This window comes from Pipra filicauda, unplaced genomic scaffold, assembly GCF_003945595.2.
Source record: "Pipra filicauda isolate LSUMZ 115617 unplaced genomic scaffold, ASM394559v2 scaffold19_size4547281_pilon, whole genome shotgun sequence".
Classification (NCBI taxonomy): domain Eukaryota; kingdom Metazoa; phylum Chordata; class Aves; order Passeriformes; family Pipridae; genus Pipra; species Pipra filicauda.
The window spans coordinates 1625311-1645506 of record NW_024104309.1 but is presented as its reverse complement, the minus strand read 5'-3'; the positions used below and the strand labels follow the sequence as shown (position 1 = coordinate 1645506).

The following is a 20196-nucleotide window of genomic DNA, read 5'->3' as shown; positions in this document are numbered from 1 at the left end:
TATTTTTTCTCACCTCATGAAATACTGGAAGAGAATGGCAAACAGTAATTGTAAACACCAAGGTAACAGCCTTATCCATTACACTAACTGATACAGCCAACATACAGGGCTTGTGTATTAGCTTTCAGCTTTTAATTAAAAGTAATTCTAAATCTCTCATTTCTTTCTCTTCTGCAGTCTCTCTGTGACTGCAGAAATACACTGCAGCTTTAGACACAGCTAATGCAGAGGGCATTAGAAAGCTGTTCAGCCATAAACACTCCTGCTTAGATCATAGAGGCTGCCTTCAGACAGATTCAGAGAAAGCATTTTCATTTCACTATTCCTGAATTTCTGCACCATGCACAAATACAGTAAGAGTATCTCCACCTGAGGATGCTGCAATTTAATCTCCAAACCTCAGGGTTACTACACAGCAAGGCAGCAGGATGGCTCCCTTTTCACAGTATGTTGGTTCTGGCCAGGCAGCCATCGATCGCCTCGCAGTGTCCTGCCCTCACAGGGCAGAGAGTTTGACAGCGAGGTGGTACAGGCTCAGGCCATTGCACACAACGCAGCAGAGGTTGCAGAGGGAGGACAGAGCATGGTAGAGGGCGAACTGCCGACACAGCCGCCTGTAGCTGGGGTTGGAGGCTCGCAGGTTTCTGCGGGACTCGCTGGCCACCAGCCCGACCTCCTGCCCGAGGCCGTGGCTGCGCTCCACGAGGTGCAGGTCTGCCACAATGTCGGAGGTGACGTGCCCGAACCACTGTGTGTTCAGCACAGAAGCAGCGATGCAAATGAAGAAGAGGATGATCTGCGGGGGAGCAAAGCCCACCGTGAACATCCCGCACGTGTTGTGGGTTAAATTTCTCCCCCAGCCCCTCTCGCACACAAGGCTTGCTGCAATCTGGGTGCTAACTGGCTTCTTTAACCAGAGCCACATGTGGAGCTCACATCGTGTGCAAACCAGCCTCAGTGGAGCAGAGCAGGGCGGGACCCTGCAGAGGAAGGGGTTTGAGCTCAGCCAGCTCGTGTTTGAGAGGGGGAGGCAGCTACCTGGGTCGTGTGTTCCTCGCTGAGCCGCTTGCTGGGGTGGCACATGGCAAACAGAGTCAGGTTGAGGAAGGCACAAGTGGAGCTGATGTGGAAGTAGTAGGGGAAGAGCTCACGCTGGATGGAGCCGAAGGTGTGGCGAGGGAGGTGTCTGCTCATCACAAACCCTACAAGGGGGGAGAGCTGGTAGGTCCTGGGGCAAAGCCCCCTCCCCTGGGCCTCCCACCTGGGCAGAGAGCCACAGCAGTGCACACAGACCCCAACCTACCGGCCACGAAGGTCACCCAGATCTGCATTCCCCAGGAGGTGGAGAGGAAAAGCAGGTGCAGCAGTTTGATGGTGTTGGAGGGCTCCATGTCGGTCGGCATGGTGTCCTGGATGGGGACAGGTCCCTCCATGTCAGCCAAGACACCTCCAAATTCAGTGCTGAGCTGCAGTTACTGCTCTAACCTTACTGGACGCAGGGCAAATGCAGTTCAGGTTCACAAACCCGCTTACTCAGGAATAGCTTTGGAGCTGGCACAGCCCTTCCCAGCTCCCCCACCACACACCCAAAAGGGCTGCAAACCCAGAGCTCAAACGCCTCGTATGTTAGGGGCAGGGCCCTGCGTCAGCACCTGGGAACCGGCTGGTTTGGGTGGACTTTTGGCAAAGTCCAGCCAACGCCCCAGCTGACCCCTGGCAGCAGGAACAAGCAGAAAGTCAATAAAAAGGGGAAGAGAAAAGCCCTGACAAATATGCCTGCCCATGCTGTGAGCATCAAAGAGGCCCTTTGGTCAGGGGGAAGCCCCCCCTGCTTAAAAGCGGCAACAGCTTCTGCACTTTTTAACCAAAAAAGCCTGGGGGCTTGAAGGAGCAGGGACGCTCCCAGGTGCACCCCACTGCCCCAGACCCCGCGCTGGCACAGCACGAGAGCACAGGCAGCAGCGGGTGGAGGGAGGCTTTGAAGGAGCTGCCTGATCCACTACAAGGAGCACTTTGGAAATTAATTAAAACAAAGCTGCTAGGAGTAGCCCATCAATACTGCTGCCTGCAGAATTCTCTCTCCTCCCCTCGTCTGATCACCTCGGGGCATGAATTACAGCGGGGATGGCCTTAAAAGAGACGCTGCCTTCTAATTCCATCCCACTCCCCCTGCAAAATGGATAAATATACACTGTATTATGATATATTAATTCCATGTATTTATTTAGGCATCTAAAAAATCAGGTCCTTAAACCTTCTCATGATGGCAGCATACTGGAGAAGGCACTTCAATGCCACCTGGAGTGCTGGCCTGTAAATTCCCATCTGTCTTCATGGTCTTTTCTTTTCCAAAAGCTTCTTGGAATTTTTGGGATGCTTTCCTGCTCCATCCTTCAGCAGCCCTGTCCACTGCAGGGGCCCAGGGAAGGCAGTCTGGTGAGGCTTTTTTCATTGCATCATCCTGGACAGGAAGGCAGTGATGGGCGCTGCATTGGGCAGCTGCCATGGAGCCCTGATGCTCCCGAGGTCCCAGGTCTGCCTCCCCAAATCATTTGTCTCCATGCAGGAATTAGCAGCTGAGGGCACCAAAGCAGCTGGGTGTTTTTGTGCAAAGAAGCCACATCTGGGAAGGTTGTTCAGAGCAGGGGAGTAACTCCCCTTTTTTTAAGCGAATAAAAAAAAATGGTGATTGATTGCTGATTTGGTCCTGGAGTGGTGGATTTGGTGGGGAGGGCTCTGGGAACGGCTGGTAAGGGCAGGTTGCTCTGAATGCACCCACCAGCAGGTCTCTCCTCCCTTGGGAACTGGCTGTGGGATTAGGCAGTGGAGCTGGGTGCTCCAGGGATGCTCCAAGCCACACAGTCCTGCTGTCCATGCTCCCCTATGCCTGAGGGCCAGCAGGTGCTGCAGGACTGCAATTTTTTTCCAAATGTACATAAACCATGAGACATTTCACACCATTGTAGTGCTCTGTCACACCCTCAGGTCGCTCCTGCTCTATCACCCTGCATCCCCAGGGACCCAGCCAGGCCAGAGCCAGGGCTGACCATGGCCTCGCAGAGGTAAAAAGCACAATACTTAAGGAGAAGGAGAGGTCAGCTAAAGTTTAATGTTCAGGCAAATGCATCATCCCCTCCGCTTAATCAAGCAGCAGCAATTCCTAACGGTAAGTAGAAAGGATGTCTCAGGTCCTGGTGATAAAAAGGCAGGATCGCTCTGAGTTTTGGGAGATAAGAGGGCTCTATAAAAATTGAATGTTCTGTACTATGATCAGCCTGAGATGGCTTTATCTTGTGGAGGTTGGGGCAGAGCCATGCCAGGCCTTGAGCTGAGATGTTTATGATGGGAAATACGAGAGAGATTAGGGGTTTATGGCCACAGCCAGCCCAGGGTTAGGAGCCACTGGCCAGTGGCCACAAGAGAGGCAGGAGCTCCTGCTTATAAACTAGGTGGGGAATTTGGGTGGCAAAGCGCCTTTTTAAGGACTGGATGCTGCAGAAAGGAAAAACACCCAGGGATGCCTGGAAAAGACCCTGTGCATGTTTTTGGTACCCCATGGCCTCATCTTACCCTGAGCGCAGCATCATCATCACTTGCTCATGGTTAAGCTCTGCAAAACCCATCCTTGGGTTTAAGTTCATGGGGCTCTGGAAGCAAAGTTCTATATGCCCAAGGGCTCCTGGGGCTTGTCCCCCTCCCAGCAGGCAGCAAGCTCTTCAGAACATCAGTTCCATCAGAAAACCTCTGGCTGTGTGACCCAGGAAGGCCTGGGAAGGGGCTCTCCACAGGGCTGTGGCTGAGGGCAGATGTCCCCTGGGCTGTGACTGATGAGTAGCACTTCCACATCCCTGCTGCATTCCAGTGGCTTTCTCAGAGCATCTCAGACTTTGGGAAACAAAGTTTGGCTTTGTCTGTTTTTTTGCTTTTTCAGTGCCCCTGAGGCAGTTTGGGGGTTACATCTAAAGGTGTTGGTGCACCCAGCAGACAGGGATAAAGGGGCAGCTCCACAGCTCTGCCCCAGGCATGGTAGCAATGCCTCCGGGCAGTACCCAAAAACCACTCTCATGGAGCACCGGCTGACACCCCATTCCTACAGCATGAAGTCCTGCCTCAAAGGATCCCCCTCATCCACCTGAGCCCCAGGCAGCAGCTGTTGGGGCACTGTCCCTCTCCTCGCCCAGGGAAATGGCACCTGCCTGGGGCGTGCTGTGGGTGGACAATCCCTGCTCCATTCTTGCCATCCAGGCAGCGAAACAGCAAATCCCCACAGCAGACACTCACCCAGAGCACATACGGATATTTTTCCTTTCAATGCACTTTTATTGCTATTCCTTCCACAGCCCCATGGGGTAGGATTTCAGCCTGGCAGGAGCATGGGCTGTTTGTCAGCCCTGCCTGGGAAGAGAAGCAGCACTTGGGAGAGCAGGATGCACTGCCAGCCACCCCTGCACTGGGGAGGGGTAGAGCACTCTCTCCATATCACTGCCCCCTCTCTTCCTTTACTACCTCAAAGGGAACCAGTAATCCCCCACAAAGAACCAGTAAAAAAAAAAATCTGGTTTAGTGAGATTTTGGATCATATAAAGATTCAAGTAGCGTTAAGTAAACAAGAAAACCAAGTCCTGTACATCAGCTTATAAAATTTCTAAATAAAATTAAAAAAAAAAGAAAGAAGAAAAGATATGACACGTCAGTGCAAAGGGATGAGGTGGTACAGTAATGCCCCTCCACCCCAAGCCCCAGGGAGGCAGGGTCTGGGTGCCACCATCCACATCCCCTTCCACCATGGAGGTGCCCCTTCATCTGTGTCATCTGTCAGCAGGGTGCTGTGGCTCTAGAAGTCCCGCAGCCGTGAGATCAGGTCCTCTTTGTTCTTCAGCAGGAACTTCTCGCAGGCTTCAAAGGTGGCACAGATGTCAGAGGACAGTCCTGCCACGTTGGTGGTGACATAGTTGAGGTACCCTGGCATAGCCTGGTTGTAGTAAGCCACCTGCGAGGCACAGGAGATGGTCAGTAGGGGCACGTGTGAAAGAAGGAGCCTCCCCAACAGGGTGTGGGCAGCATGGCCCCACAGCATGGTCACAGCATCCCACCTTGCTCATCTCCTCTGACTCCGGCCAAATGCAGAAACCAGAGCAGAGCGTCTCCCCACGTGTGTATTCAGCTCGGGGGGGGTGGGTGGGCAGTGTCACCGATCGAAAGGCCACCACATAGGGGTCCCTGGGAAGGAGAGAGGCCAGGTGAGCTGGCACAGCCCAGCTGGCAGGAAGCAGGGAGTCGGGCTAGGGACAGTTACCCCTTGCTGCAGGGTTTCCGCCGGGATGCCAGGATGACAAAGTCCTGCAGCTTGCTCTCCTGTCTGTGCATCCGGCTCACCACGTGGTAGATCATGTCATCGTCATCTACCTTCTGGACAAGCTCAGCACTCCTGCAAGGGGAGGCAACCGGTCACAGAAACCCCACTGTGCCCCCCAAATCTGGGGGCTTACAGATTTACAGCCCACCACCAGATCCAAAATATTTGGGGGGACCCAAAATAAATGTTTTCTGCAGCCATTAGCCCAGGTAGAGTCAGGATGGAGACATGCAGTGGAGGGTCTCTAGGAGCAATCATGGCTCCAGGGCAACGCACTTGCTCCCAGGAAAGCCCAAACGGATGCTCAACCACAAGCCCTAAATTTAGGGGTGTGATTTTTGGGAAGGGCTGGGTGCCCAGGAGCCCTACAGCACTCACGCATAGTGACTGTCCCACTCGTGCCGGCGCCGCAGGTTGGAGAGCAGGGAGAAGGCTTGTCTGGCCATGATGCAGACGGACATCTCGATGCGGAAGGACAGGAATTTATCCTCCTCCAGCGTGTACATCCTCACCTTGGGGAGCACAGGGCACAGTTGGGATGTGTTCCCCATCATTAAGCCCCCAGGTTGCCCATGCTTTGGGGGCAAGGGGCAGCTCAGGGGGAAGGGGCAGGGTTTAGTACCTTTTCCTTTTCTCTGGCGAGTGCCCAGTTTGTTTTGGCTACGAGTGTCTTCAGCGCAGAGACGTTGTTGTAGCTCAGATAAACCTGGGGCAAGGGCAGCATGTCAGGGGCAAGAGCAGGGGCAGGAGGTTGGGCAGGAGGCAGAGGCTCCTGCAGGGAAGCATCCTACCTTGTTGCTTTGATCCCAGGGCACAGAGAGTGGTACCTCGGTCTGTTTGCAGGAGACGACGTATTTTCTGCGGGAAAGGAACAGTTTCCCTTATGAGGGGACACAAAGAACCCACAGACTGTCCCTGCACCCAAGTGCCAAGCCCCTCTCTCCTCCCTCCTCCATGCCCACATCCCACTTGCTTTTCTGCTCACCGGTCCAGCCGAATTTTTTTCCTAGCACTGGCTTCTCTGTACCTCCTTTCTCCATCCTGATAAATGGGAAAAGCCAATTAGGTTAATAGGAAAAGGAGGAAAAAACTCAATCATTTGTCTTTTTGGGAGTGGGAAAAATATGCAGCAGGAAGGGCTGGAAGGTAAAGCCCCTGCACTCACTGGCTGTCACCCCAGCTACACTGCAGTGCTGGTTAGTGATTAATTGTGAGCTATTTGGGCACTGCCACCACGGTGTGATCAATGATGGGCACTGGCACATTAGGGAAAACCCTTATTGTGGCTGCAAAGCTGCAAACAGCCCCCGAAACACAAATCATGTCCCCTTACACCTGCCGATGTCCTCTCTTGGGGGAATAAAACCCCAAAGAAGTCAGCCTGTTTTGAAGAAAGTGCTAGTGCAGTGTTTTAAAGCAGGCAGATATGAGGTTTCAGGGAGCCTGACTCTGGCCATGAGATGATCTTCCTAGGGATCATCCTAGGGAGATCCTAGTTTTAAGGCATCCAAAAAATCAGGCAGGTAGGCAAGGATCAGCCCAGGGGAAGCTGAGATTGAGTTTGCTTTGTTGCTATGCTCACGTGACAGATTTCCTTAAATATTTGGATCTGAGCAAATTATTGATTAGGATGCTTTGAAAAGTAAAAACAACCTCAGAGGTTTGCATTCCTTCCCCTAAATTATAGAAAAAATGAACTGGAATTTGCAGGCAATGCTCTGTTAAGCCTTGCATGGCTAATACATCTCCATCCTCGCACAGGCAAGTGGTTTATTTTATTAGTTATACCGAGCAATCCATTTAATTCACTTGCGACTGAGCAATTTCATTTCCATCATCATAAAACTGCATTTGTTTTGCTGTGAATCTGAGAGCCCCTCAGGGCTGAGTGGGATTCCCAGGGGTCCAGGGAATTCCAGAGAAGCCATCCCTGCCCATCCTTACCCCTGGCTCGGGAGCCACCATGGGCAGCACGCGGGGCCGGCCCTCCTGGTCCAGCACCTCGAAGGTCATGAAGGCACTGTTGATGTGCCGCGGGCTGACGGACATCTCCCGGCCGTAGGCCTCGGCGCTGACCCCCACCTCCATGCTGCCGGAGAAGAAGGGGTGAGGGTGCGGAGAGCTGTCAGGAGGGTGGGATGGGGAGCCCCCAGGTGGGATGGGGACCTCCTGCTGCCAGCACCCACCTGTTTTTGAAGGCATTGTTGACGATGGCTTTGAGCACCAGGCGGTCCCCAACTTGCGAAGGTCCCCGAAAGTGGAACATCTCGATGGCCCTCAGTGTGGGGTGGGCATGGCACAGCCGGCTGCAGGGTCAGGTGTTACTCCCCAGCCATGGCCCCATGGCACACCCTCCCCAACCCTGTCAGAACCAAGAGGACCCCAAAAAATGTCACCCCTGGATTTCAACTGTCAAAGCCAGCCATGAGAAAGGACAATGAGCCAACCCTTCCCTTGGGTCCCCCAGCTCTACACATCTGTGGGACTCCCTATATGGCATCGCTCAAGGGTGACGTGCTGGGGACCATCCCTTTGGAAGGTCCCTACAACCCAACTGTGGTCACACCCAGCCAGACTCTGCCCTGGCTATGTGTCCCCTCCAGGCACACTATCCCCTACACTGAATCTCTCTTGATCACCTGGCTGCAATAGTGGCCACATTCTCCATCCAGGCCATGATCTGCCCACCGAAGGTGTTGCCCTGATGGTTGGCGTGTGGAGGCAGTACCAGCTCCACACTCTCCACACGCGTCTTCTCCGCCGGCACTGCCCCGCTGCCATCCCGTGTCTCCAGCTCTGCCACATCGAGAGAACAGGGTTCAGCGTGTTGGATGGCCAGAGGGATCCCACTACCAGCATCCCATCAGCCCTTTCCCCCTCTCCTCACAGCTGCCCTCCCACTGCATCAACCTCACACACACTGTCTGGGATAGTGGGGCTGATCCCCACTCTGCCATGACCAGGGCCTTCCCAAACCTCCACGTGGTGATCATCACTGTTCCCCATCAGCATCCTGCTGAGGAAGGGGATTGTCACCAGTGGGCATCAGGGCTATTTTGGGGATGGAAACCCAGGCTGTGAGACACGGTACCGGTGTCAGGGGGGCTGCGGGTGAGGAGGTCCTTGAGGGTGTCCTTGTGCGCCAGCCGCATGCGGCGGCGCTCAGCGGCGATGCTGTACTCGATCTTCTCCTCCTCCGTCTGTGGGGTCAGTGGCTTCAGCCTCACCTGCAAAGGGGATGGGGCAGTGCAGTCCTGGTGCTGGAGGAGGCAGGGCTCCTTCAGGCTCCTACAGCACCGTGTGTCCCACTGTACGTGGGCAGAGCCCCCACGCTGCATCCCACAAGCACGGGACAAGGGATCATCAACCCTACTGTGTGCAGAAAGTGTCCTGATGGAAATCTGGGCCCAGCTCAGCCCCAGAGAGGCCATTTCCTTACTGCCTCTGTGCAGATGACAACTGAGCCCCCCAAGACACCATGCTCACCTTGCTGCCAGAGGGGCCCTGTGCCACGAAGGTGGCGTACGCCTTGCAGATACTGCAGTGCTTCCCGCTGCACAGATCTTCATAGCTCACTTGGATGCCCACCTGGGAGAGGGCACAGCACCCCTGAGAGCCAGCTCTGCTCCCCAGGGACCCACATCCCACCAAGCACCCCTGGACAGAGCCAGCCAGAGAGGATACACACATGGGATCAAAGCTGGGAACTGCAGGAGGATTTGGGGATTTGGCATTTGGCTGTGTGGCTGGTGGGGGTGTGTGCACAGCAAGGGGGGACAGGGGCAGGGGGTGAAGGTGAAGGGCACACACCAACCTCCATGCTGGAGTTAAAGGCTCGGTTCACTTTGGCTTTGATGTTGACAACTTGCCCGACACTGAAAAACAGGAACAGGAGAAAGTGCATGGGGTTACTGGGGGAAAACGGCCACCGAGCAGCTCCCACTGAGGTGCCACAGCATTACAGCCCACTGTCCACTGTGGTAAGGCTTCCTGGGACTGTGGGACATGCTGGATGGCCAGCAGGACATAGGGACAGCCACCTTTGAGACATGAGATCCCACACCTTTCCAGCCCAGCTGGGTGAGATGTCACCCTGAGCAGCTGTGTGCAAGTAGGTCCCCAGATCTGGGGTGCTTGAGCAGAGGAGATGCCGAAGACTTGCTTGGCACCCACTGCCCATATAGACATACACACTCCTGCCAGAGCAAACGGCTCCTCCAGCCTTGCATCCACTGTCCTGCACAACGGGAGCAGCTGTGGGGCCTCCCCACGGGCCCTCAGCCACAGCCCCAAAGCTGCAGGTACCTTGACTGCTCCTGTCCCTCCTCCTCTCCAGGGCCTCCCCTAGAGCAATGGAAACCTTGGGATACTGGGAGATTGCAGGATGCAGGATCCAGCCAGGGGCATTTTGCACCATCTCTTAAATTTAACATCTGCTGGCAGCAAACTGCAGCTCGCAGAGTCCAGGAGCTCTCCTCTGTGCCCTCAGCAGGCTTCAGAGCAAACACACAGACAACTTTGGCTCTGCAGCCTAACCTACTCCAAACTGGTACTCACAAAATGAGCAAATGAAGCTTATTAGTGAGACCCACAGCAAACAGTCTTATCAAATGCATTATTAAATCAGGAATATTCCTCATTCCCTAAAAGAGGCCAATGCTAGGAAACCCTGGAAAAATAAACGCTGCCACCATCACTGCAGGTTTGCTCCATAGAGGGCTCAAAACCAGAAGCAAGGAAGAGTCAGCATGTGCTTCAGCACTGTAACTTTCCCCTTATCCCCCCCTCGTATGACTTCTGGCTTCAAATGATCTCTGCTACTCCACACACTGTGCACGTTGGCTCTGGCTGGAGCAGGGGCAGCCTGAGGCTGGGATGGTGCCTCCAGCCATCCCCCAGCACAGACTCTGGGCCCAATGACAAGCCAAAACATTAGCAAGGTTACATGAGCAGCCTCCATTCACCATGCCATGCCATGCCATGTCAGTGGGGTTAATGCTCCCAACTCACGGCAGAGCTGCGTTAGGCTGGCTGCTCTAGGGCTGCAAACATCCGTACCAGACACCGCTCCTCCCGTCCTGCTGCCCAGCAGGGCTTAGATACAGCTGGCTGGTGCAAAAAGAGAAAGCAAGATGGGGGGAGAGGGTTAGAGGCAATGGAAGCGGCCACACGGATGCTCCGGATGGATTTGAGGTGAGGGGCATGCAAGGGCAGGGGGCCAGGAAGGCACGTTGGCAGCCCCAGATGTTGATACATAGCCCCAAAAATACTTTATCTTCTCTCTCCTTATCAAACAGTACAAGCCAGTGCCATAAAAGCCACACAAAGCCTGGCTCAAAGGTACGTGCAATCATCCCGGGAGGCCGCACTTCCACATGGCAGGGCAGAGGGACGGGGACGATCTGCTGCACAGCTGATGAGTTTTAAGCCAGTGATGTTTTGGGGTCTCCTCCGTGCCCCCAAGCATCTACAGCTCCTCCCTGCCTCTCCCCCACAGCGGGAGGGAAGCAGAAAGCACAAACAGCTGGATGAGGAGGAGAGCCAACAACAAACACCACATAAAGCTCCTCCGCCCTCCAACAGCTCTGCGGGAAATCCCTGCCAGGCCCCTTGCTTGGAGCCTTAAGCTGGACCACAGCAAATGGGATCTGAGCCAGGAGCAGCACAAATTCCCTGACCCCTTGGAGTAGTGCCCAACTCTTCCCTGAGGAGAGACAAATGCTTTTCAGGGCTTGATGTAATGCTGCGGAGCAGGGCTTGCGTCTGTCATCCTGCTCCCGAAACCCATGGGGAAAAGCTTCCCAGGCAAAGCTGCCCTGGGAGCTGGAGCCATGTGGCAGGGTATCAACCCCAGTGGTGCCACTTCTGCCAGTGGGAGGTGGCATCAGGGCTGCACCACTGTGGATTTGTCATGGAGCTGAGGCCAGGGAAACGGGCAGCTCATCTCCACCAACCCACCAGCATCCAATATGAGAGGGCAAAAGTGGGAGTTCAGCATTTCGTGGGAATGATGGTGAAACCCAAGAGTGAGTCGGACTTCCCAGGGTGAAATAAATCAGCTGACAGCTGGGGACCCCAGTGCCAGCCCTGGGTGCCCACATTGGTCCCTGCACCAGCAGGCAGAGCTGCACAGCAGGGAATGGCTGGACAGTGTGGATCCTGTACTGCAAGGGATCCTATACTGCATGGATCCTATACTGCACGGATCCTATACTGCACGGATCCTATACTGCACAGATCCTATACTACATGGCAGGGATGTAGAGAAATGTTGTCCCCTACCACACGGCAGCCCTGGGGCTGCCTATGTCAGGGTGCAGGGACAGTACCCAGAGGCTGCCAGGACAAGCCTGGGAGGGGAGTTTGGCCAAGCAAAACCCAGCCTGATGCATCTCACAAAGTGATGTGCAGGGAGGTCCCACCTCCCCCAGCACCCGGTGGGTGGGGGAGCCCCACCACGCCCCAGCCACCCACACGGCCACTAGAGAGGCACGATTTGCAAGATTTGAGTTTTCCAGAGCACTAAATCAGAGTTGCTTCTTAAACAAAGCCAGGGAGGAGCTGGCGTTGGGGGAAATACCGGGAAGCCAACCCAGCAGGAGCTCTCCAGGCACCCAGACAGAGGATAAATCAGAGCAGACAGTCAGTCCTCAGCCCTGCGGTGGAGATGGAGCCTCAATCCCTGGCTGGCCTGTGAGCCTGGCACTGCCACCACATCTCCTCCTCTCCCAAGCATGCTGCTGCCTGTTCCAGCTCCAGCCCCACTGTCCACATTGCACCCGGTAGATGGGAAAAACCCCTCCGTTTCCTTGCACATGCCCTGTTGGAGCACCAAGTATTTACCTAATGGTATGCTCAAAATAGATATCATCCATAGAAGCTGTGACGCACGGGCAGCCAGCGTGTCTCTCGGCTGGAAGGGAAAAACAAACTGCATCAGCAACCTGCAGCAACACGTCGAGGGTTAGAGGGGCAAGTGCGCTCCTTTGCCCCATGGCTGGTTACACCGGTGACACCCCAGCCAGCATCCCTTCCCTGCTCATGTCCACTGCTGCATTTGTGGGGGACAAGAGTGGGATTTGGGGTTTCTCCTCCCACAGCAGCATGGATTTGCAGATGTTTAAAGGTTTGGAGGGTGTGCTGCAAGTATAACTGGGAGGCACGTTGTCCTGCTGTTTGCCTTCCCTTCATGTGTTCGCAGCTGTGGGGATGCACCAGCAGCCGATACCATCTCCCCATACACAGCAAATATTTTAAAGCCGCTCTGCCAGTCTCACTTTCCCTTGGGACTCCAGGAACCTCAAACTGCAAAACTGCTGTGGGAACCTCATCAAACTGCAGAATTGAACCTGTTTCCTGTCATAACCTCCCTGTGCTTGGTGGGGCAGCCAAGCTGGTGAGCTCCATCACTTCCCGCTGAGTAGAGGAGCTCATTCCCTTCTGGCTGCTGCTAGGATGCTGGGGATGTCACTGGCCTGGTCTCGCCATGCCCTGCACACCAGGCAAGGAAAAGGGCAGCATTTTGAAAGAAGCTGGCGTGGATTTTGATCCATTTCTAAGCCAGCATGCATGCTGCAGTGCACATCTCCTCCCCCTCTTGTTTGCTCTCTAATTACTCAGCAAAATGGCACGATGTGGGGTCCCCAGCTGGCGTCACTCTGAGGGACAGTGCTGGACTGCCAGGCATGCTGCTGATAAGCTGGCTCCTGGGGACACTGCCTGGTCATTCCCTCCCAGCCCAGCAGGACAATGGCTCCAGAGGGAGAGGATGGCTTACCGGAGAGGCAGGCGGCCGTGTCGATCCACTTGAGCAGCTGGCCAGTGCTGAGCTCATTGCGGTGATTGGTGTGGCAGGGCAGCACCAGCTGGCTCATCTGCACCTCGGTGGGGTTGCGGGCAGGCAAGGGGCTCGCCATGGCCCCTGGTGCCTCCTCCCGCTCCCCTGGCTCCTGGGAACGTGGTGGAGAGGTTGAGCCCTGGTGGGACAAGAGCTCCATTTTAACCAAACCCCCAAGACAACAGTGACCATGAAGCCCACTCCCCTCACTGACCCAGAAGAACCCCAGCCCTGCATATCCCTGGACACCACCAAAATCCACCCAGTCCTTGCCAAATACATAGTTACCACAGCCAAAAGGAAAAAAATCCCTCTAAAAAAGCTCCGTGGTTTCCAGGCCATTTATCACCAAACCCCACTGCTTCCTCCCAAAACCTATGCAAAACCCCTCCCAAAGTCAATCAGTTCTCTGTGAAGAAATTTTTCTCCCCTAGCAGCTGTGCTGCAGCACAGGCTGGGTTCACTCTCCTGCAGTTGGGTATGTAGCAGTGTTCCACACCTTCCACCAACACCCCCCTTTGCCAAAGAAAACACTGAAAGCTATGTGGTACAAGCAGCAGAGAAGAAGTATCCAGGGCAGTAAAATATGTTCCCTGTTGGCTTGGCCATTTGCTGGGCACAGAGCAGCTCCCCTGGCACCCTGGTGCGAGGCAGGATGGGAGAGAGAAGCTGCTACTGTGGCGGTGCTGGCAAGGAAAATAGCTGATGAGATGTCAAGTGAGTCGTGTTACACAAGGGGTGAACTCAGTTAGCCCAGTGAGTAATTAAGGAGACACGAAGAGTTGTCTGGGCTTCGTCACAGCCCTTCCTTCCGCTTTCTGCTCCCACTGCGGCTCCTGCTCACAGCACTTGTTGCAAGAGTCCCACTGCAGCAGCTTCTCTGCCCTTTGCTTTGCCTGGATTCTTTCAAAGACCGGTTTAGGCTGAAAATGAAGCTTTCCCGACTACCCTGAGCTCACCGCCTCTCAGAATAGCATTTTTCTCCAGCGGGTCAAACCTCTGTTTCCATAGCTACTGATACACGACATCCCAGGAACAGCACAAACCTCGCCTCAGAGGAGACGGTGGCAAGCGCGTCAAGCCAAGCCTACGGTAAAGGGCCCCCCATCCCACAGTGAGATGGACCCTCGGCCACCAGAGCCCCTCCAGTGGGCTCCAAACCCCTCTGTGAACCTCCCAAGCTGCTTCCCAGTGTGCGGAGGCGCCTACACGAGTACCACAGAGCTATTTCAGGAAGCCAGCAGGCTCTGGGGTTTGAGCCAGCAATGCAAAGAGCTCCAAAGCCGCCTGCTGCAGAGCGAGCAGACAGCCTGGCTGGAGATCCCAACGGTCATTTTCCTGGTGTTTGACATTCCTGAATTTTAGGGGAAAAGCTGCTACCCATGGGAAAAGCTCTGACCCTGAGGTAGCTAGCACACGGGCAGGGATGCTGATGGGGAGCAGATGCAACTGGGGCCGGTGCAGGTCTGGGAGCAGCTCCTGGCACAGGATGGCATTTGCCTTGGTTAGTAGCCACTGGCACAACTGGGGAGCCCTGGGTTAGTTGCACGGCATGGGGGGTACCTGGAGGCCATTGCAACAGAAGTTCAAGATCTCTTCAGGGACTACAATATTCCCCTTGACCATTTTTAAGAGACACCTGGAAAGCAGAAGAGTGGCTCTGGTTACAGCAGGACTGGCAGATCGGGAGTGGCTGTTTCCCAGCAGGGACAAAGTGTGTGTGTCGGGTTGTCACACCCTGTCCCCACATCCCAAGCTGACGTCCCTTGCCGCACCACTTACCCCTCACCAGCACCTATTAGGGAGCTGCCCGAGCCGAAACAGAAGGGCAGAACCGGGGCTGGTGCCTGCCATTCCTTGGGGGTCAGGACCCATGCTCACTGGCTGCGATGAAAGAGTCCAGCTATTTTAGGGTGCTGGACCGAGCCCAGGGCACAGGGTCATGGCCCATCCCTCCGTCAGTGATGCTGTGTCAGTGCTTCCCCGTGTTGGTACACGTGAGAGAGGACTGTGCCTTGAAGCTCCCCTGGCCAGAGTGGTGACACCGCCGCAGTCACAAGACAGCCGGGAGCATATTTTTGGCAGTGGGCAGGGCTCAGGCTGTTCACGGGTGGTACCAGGGGCAGCAAATGGGAAGCACACAATGCCAGCAACGCCGCTGTGCTGTGCTCCAGCCCCTCTGTCTCTGAAGCCCTGGCATTCCACAAGGGCACTGTGTGTCCTTTGGTGCCCTCAGGCTCCCAGGCCACATGCATGGTGACTGGGTCCCAGTTGGACATCATGGTGGCATTGCAAGGAAAGGCAGAGTGGGAGCTGCAGCAAAACACAAGTGGAAGGGGCTTTATATTTACAGTTTGCTTTTAAACACAACACCGCCGGGCCCTTGGCATGCCTTCAGCTTCCCAGCACACATCCCTCTCCCACACAGGTACAACCAGGCTGCTGGAGGCAGCAGCTCCTTTCCCAAGGTGTGAGATTGACTGACTTTAGCACAGAGTTAAAAAAGTGGAAGCTGCAGGTTTGCCTCCTGCACCCTCAGCCCTTTGCAGGGGCTGAGGTTGGGGCATCACACAGCACTGGTATAAAACAAGGGTTCTCAGGTCACCTACAGATGTAAATGGCACCACTGAGCCTCTCACAGCCTCCCACCCTTGCCCCAGTGGCACCGTGTTTTGTTTTCCCAGCCCCGTGACCTCTCCAGCCTTGTTATGGAGGCCTGGGAGCTTCCTTATGGCTCACCCACCCTTACAAGAGCCCAGTGCAAGGGTTACTGTCCTGTTTAGCAAAATGGGGTTGCTCCCTAATTGCAGGCACAAGCGGTGGCTAGGGGCGGTCCTGTTACACCCCATAGCCACAGCAGACAGCACCTGAGGGACATTCCTTGGAAACCCAAACCTGCTCCTGGCTCGGCAATCGTGTCAGCTTGTCCCCTGGGTTGCGTTAGCAGGAGGAGGAAAAAAACAGAGCTGTCTGCTTTGCATCATTCCCCTGCTATTTCCCAGGCAGCCCCAGCCCACACTCCCACCCTGGGGAAGGGGAGCACCCCAGCCACGCTCCAGAGATGTGGAACCATCCAGTCAGTGAGTATTTATGGAGTATTTGTTATCGAAACTAAGCGAGGAAGTGTCTGTCCTCATTAAAATCTTCAGCCTCACTCAACTGTCACATTTTTAAAGCTGTTGACTGATGCAGCCCTCCGGTCACCATGGCAACGGGATGCAGTACCCAGGCGATGATGCTCTTACTCTGTCACCCCTTGAGTGACCCACTTCTATCCAAAAAAAAAAAAAAAAGTTTGCATTAGGAAAAAACCTCTTCCAGTATAATATTTTTCTTGCTTCCTGCCATGCTCGGTTTCTGCGGTGCCGAAGGCATAAGGAGCCCACAGAGCAAACCAGAGAGGGCACAGTGGGGGAGACATTCCGAGGAATCTGCAAATACCAGGGGAGAGGGATCCCACAGCTCTCCTATTCCTGTGTCCCACAGCAGCAAAACACCCACAAGCTCTAGGGAAGGTCTCTGCTGCTGAACTGGGTGCCAGCCTTTTTGGGAATTGTATGGGGACCACCAGCTTGAAAGTCTTCATTGTAAACCCTGTTGGGTTCCACAGCCCCTGGGATGATGCCAGGCAAGGATGCAGAAGAGTGATTGTATCTCAAATCCTTGAGCCCAGTGGAAGAAGGGGGTTTGCTTTAGCCACCCCCAAGCAGTGGATGAGAGGGATGGACAAGGGTGAAACCAGGGTCACCGGTGCTGGGCTGTGGGGGGCTTTGGGCAGAGTGGGGCAGCCTCACACCTCAAGCCACCCCTGCCTGCCCTCAGAGCTCTCCCATCATCCCGCTGCTGCCTCCCAAACACCTAATCCCCATTTTTCCTGGCCTGGCTCTGCCTCCTACTCCCACCCCAGCCCCTCAACCTTACCCCTCCCTGGAAATATTTGAAGAAAAAAAAAGGGGGGAGATGGGGGGGAGGAAAGCGGCAACAATGAAGTTCTCATGGGGGATTATTGGTGTATAATTGAGCAATATCCATGGTAACAAGCAAATCTGCACGTGTTAAAAAATTAACCTGACCTACTTTGGGAAATTCTGCCATCTCCACAGGGCAGTGAGGGCTCTCCATCCCCCAAGACCCGGCCTGACAGTCCCAGTGCCAGCAGGGGCAAAGCTCTGGTGCCCCCAGGGATGAGACAGGCAGGTTTTGTGCAAGGGGAGATGTCCCTTCCCGTGGGACCCCCACTGGTAAGTGGCAACAGAGACACCCAGTACAGCTCAACTCCATCACCCCATGCCCATCAGGATGGTGTTGGGTCCCCAGGATGAGACCCAGTGGGACAAAATGGACTGAATTGCTGGGTCACAGCACAGTTGAGGAAACATAAGTGAGGAAACACAGCGGTTCCCTGCAGTTGGTCTCAGTGGGACCCCAGGAGGGCAGCCAGCCCAGGAGAAAGGCCAGGGCACCCTGCAAGTGGTATTTTTGGCACCATACATCATGTTTCCCTAGAGTTCACGGAGCAAAGCCAGGCATGAGGCCAGGAAAGTACAAACCAAGGGTTAAAGGCAATGGGAAGATGCAGAATGACTCCTCTTATGAGGGGTCAGGGCTTTACAACCATCACCCATGGGAAAGCTTAATTCAGGGTGAGCACAGCAGGGACCTCTCCAGTCCCCTCACATCCCTCTCCATCACTGAGTGAAGCATCCCCAGCCCCGGCCATGTTCGCAGCCCCATCCATACCCCTGCCCAGATGCTCTCTGCAGCTCCCGTGAGGCTCCCAGGAAGGCTGGTGCTGGTTTGCCAGCACAGGGGTGAAGTCCCTCAGGGAGTGTCCCAGGGGACAAAGGTCTGGCTCTGGCCCAGGGGGAGAGCAGAGACACGTGTCACCCTGGCACAACTGCAAACCCTAAGAGGGCCAAAATTCACATGCATGGGCACATCCAACAGCATCACCCAGCCCATGCACCTTTGCCCTGCCACCCATGGCACTCCCAGGGTGGAGATTGCCATAACATCAATACAACCGGGGTTAAGACCACCACAGTCAAGCTCACCAAGCTGGAAACCACCATAGTGGAGACCAAGATGGTTTACACCTTGGAGGTCTCCACTGTGGGGGTCTCCACTGTGGGGGTCACCGTGGTTGAGACCCCTGGGGCGAAAACTACCCAGGTGGTGCAGTAGTCTCTACCGTGGTGGCCTCCACCATGGTAGTTACCATGGCCAAGACCACCTCAGTTGAGACCACGGGGGTGAAGACCAGTGCAACATTGTGCCACCCAGCCACCCACACTGCCCCAGCCAGCCCCAGTACACCCCTCTGCCATCCTGGCACCACCATTCCCCACAGCCCTGTGCCCATGCTTCCCAAATATCTGTCCCTGCTTTTAAGCGAAAAAAAAAGCTGATTCAAGCCAACTCTCCCCCCACTGTCCCTGTTGCAGCCGGAGGGTGCCACGTCCCCGCTGACAAGTCGCCAGTGCCGACCGCAGTGGAGCACCAGCACACCTCATTGCAAACCCCACAGGCAACAAAGCATCACCCGGGCGACCAGAGGGGCACAAAGGGCTTTCACTCCATACCTTCCCCCTGGCAGAGCTGCCCAGCACCGATGCAAGCCAGGACAAGCCACCGCTCCACTGCTGGGAGTGGAACTCTGCAGCAGCGCCAGACACTGGCTCACGCTCACTCAGCTGTGGGGTTCCCCCCCTTGTCCCCGGCTCCCCACAGCCCTCACCTCAGCCAGAAGAAGCTAAGCATTTGCGGGAGGTGTCGAGGCGATGGCTGGCTCGGAGGAGAAGCGTCCGGACACCTGCGCGCTCGGCCGGCACCGGGCGCGGGCGTCGAGGCCGGGCTGGCGCGGAGCCCTGGGACGGGGCCAGCGCACACCCCCTCCCGCTTCCTTAAATATGGTCATGCATAACTTTTCTTAAGGTAGCGCTTGGCAGATCTGCTCTTCCCTGGAAAATGAACGCTGGCTCTGGATGCAGGAGGGAATGTGTCTGGCTGGCTGCAGAGCCAGGGAGCGTGGCGGGAGGCACCGGAACGCTGCCAACAGCTCTGCGGAGCAGGGTCCTGCCGGCTTCCTTCATCTCTCCCCAGGGAGCAGCCCCTGGAATGAGGTCCTGGGTCCCCTCCCCAGGCCACTCGTCACCCTCTCTTCTCCTCCCACCACCCCAGTGAGAGGCACTCAGTTAAACTTGTCGGAAAATATCCGTATTTTCCCCAGAGCCGCGGGCATGGACACCATGCTGGGAGAGCCTCAGCAAACTTCTCCAGAGCTACTCCAACCCACACAGCTGCTCCCTGGCTCTGCTGCCTTTGAAGTACCTTTAACAGGGCTTATCACGAAAACTTTTTCTCTTTTTTTAAACAAGGAAATAAAATGCAAATTACCATGTCACCACAATAATGACTACTGGGTTTGGGGGAGATGTTGTTCTATTTGTATTTGATGTACAACTTTTATAAGTGAATCTTGGTAATCGACCTACAAGAGTTTGATCAAAGCTTCTGGCAGGCACTGGCAGCACAAGTGTTGCCTCTGGAAAGCCAGCAGAGAAATAATTAGGCAAATTCAATAGGAAATAAGGTGTCACTTTTTTTGGCAAATGAGAATAACCAAGCACTGAAACAGAGCAAAAGCTCCTGCCTCAGCAACCTCAGTTTTAGGCTGGATATGGATTCATCAGAACCCTAGCCCTGGGTGCAGGTGAGGTGGGACACCTGGATACCTCTGCGAAGGCTGGGCCAGGCTGGGATGGAACTGGTGGCCCAGCTCAAGGCAGTGCTTGCCCACTGGTGGTTGGAGCCTTTGGGAGATGGAAGAAGCAGCACCACACTGCACCAGAAGATTGATCCAATTATGGTGATGGAGATTCCCTCTGGAAGAAGATTGTTGCCTTGGAACTTTAACCCCACTGAGCATTTCCTGCTCAGCTGCTTGTATAAAATCTGTAATTCTTCATTCTCAGAGTAGGGACAAGACAGCACAACCCCTTTC

General features: G+C 55.0%; 2 protein-coding genes across 5 annotated transcripts; both read right to left on the bottom strand.

The window, feature by feature from the left end:
- Window positions 1-419: 419 nt before the first annotated feature.
- TMEM205 (transmembrane protein 205) lies at window positions 420-1451 on the bottom strand. Its single transcript, XM_027748803.2, has 3 exons — window positions 1304-1451; window positions 1039-1202; window positions 420-796 (listed from the first exon to the last, which is right to left on the bottom strand). Exons 1-3 carry the CDS (start codon window positions 1431-1433, stop codon window positions 497-499), a joined length of 594 nt encoding a protein of 197 aa, XP_027604604.1. The 5' UTR covers window positions 1434-1451; the 3' UTR covers window positions 420-496.
- Window positions 1452-4297: 2846 nt separating this feature from the next.
- ACOT11 (acyl-CoA thioesterase 11) lies at window positions 4298-19141 on the bottom strand. 4 transcript variants are annotated; one of them, XM_027748828.2, is made up of 18 exons: window positions 18931-19141; window positions 14757-14832; window positions 13134-13332; window positions 12200-12269; window positions 10415-10465; window positions 9171-9231; window positions 8843-8944; window positions 8448-8583; window positions 7996-8152; window positions 7543-7662; window positions 7301-7445; window positions 6342-6397; window positions 6148-6214; window positions 5979-6062; window positions 5735-5868; window positions 5297-5428; window positions 5094-5220; window positions 4298-4990 (listed from the first exon to the last, which is right to left on the bottom strand). In XM_027748828.2, exons 1-18 carry the CDS (start codon window positions 18951-18953, stop codon window positions 4835-4837), a joined length of 1896 nt encoding a protein of 631 aa, XP_027604629.1. In that variant the 5' UTR covers window positions 18954-19141; the 3' UTR covers window positions 4298-4834. The 4 variants fall into 4 exon arrangements, with proteins under 4 accessions (XP_027604629.1, XP_027604630.1, XP_027604631.1 ...); XM_027748829.2 differs by lacking the exon at window positions 10415-10465 and having other exon boundaries at window positions 18931-19139; XM_027748830.2 differs by lacking the exon at window positions 14757-14832 and having other exon boundaries at window positions 18931-19138.
- Between the last annotated feature and the right edge of the window lie 1055 nt (window positions 19142-20196).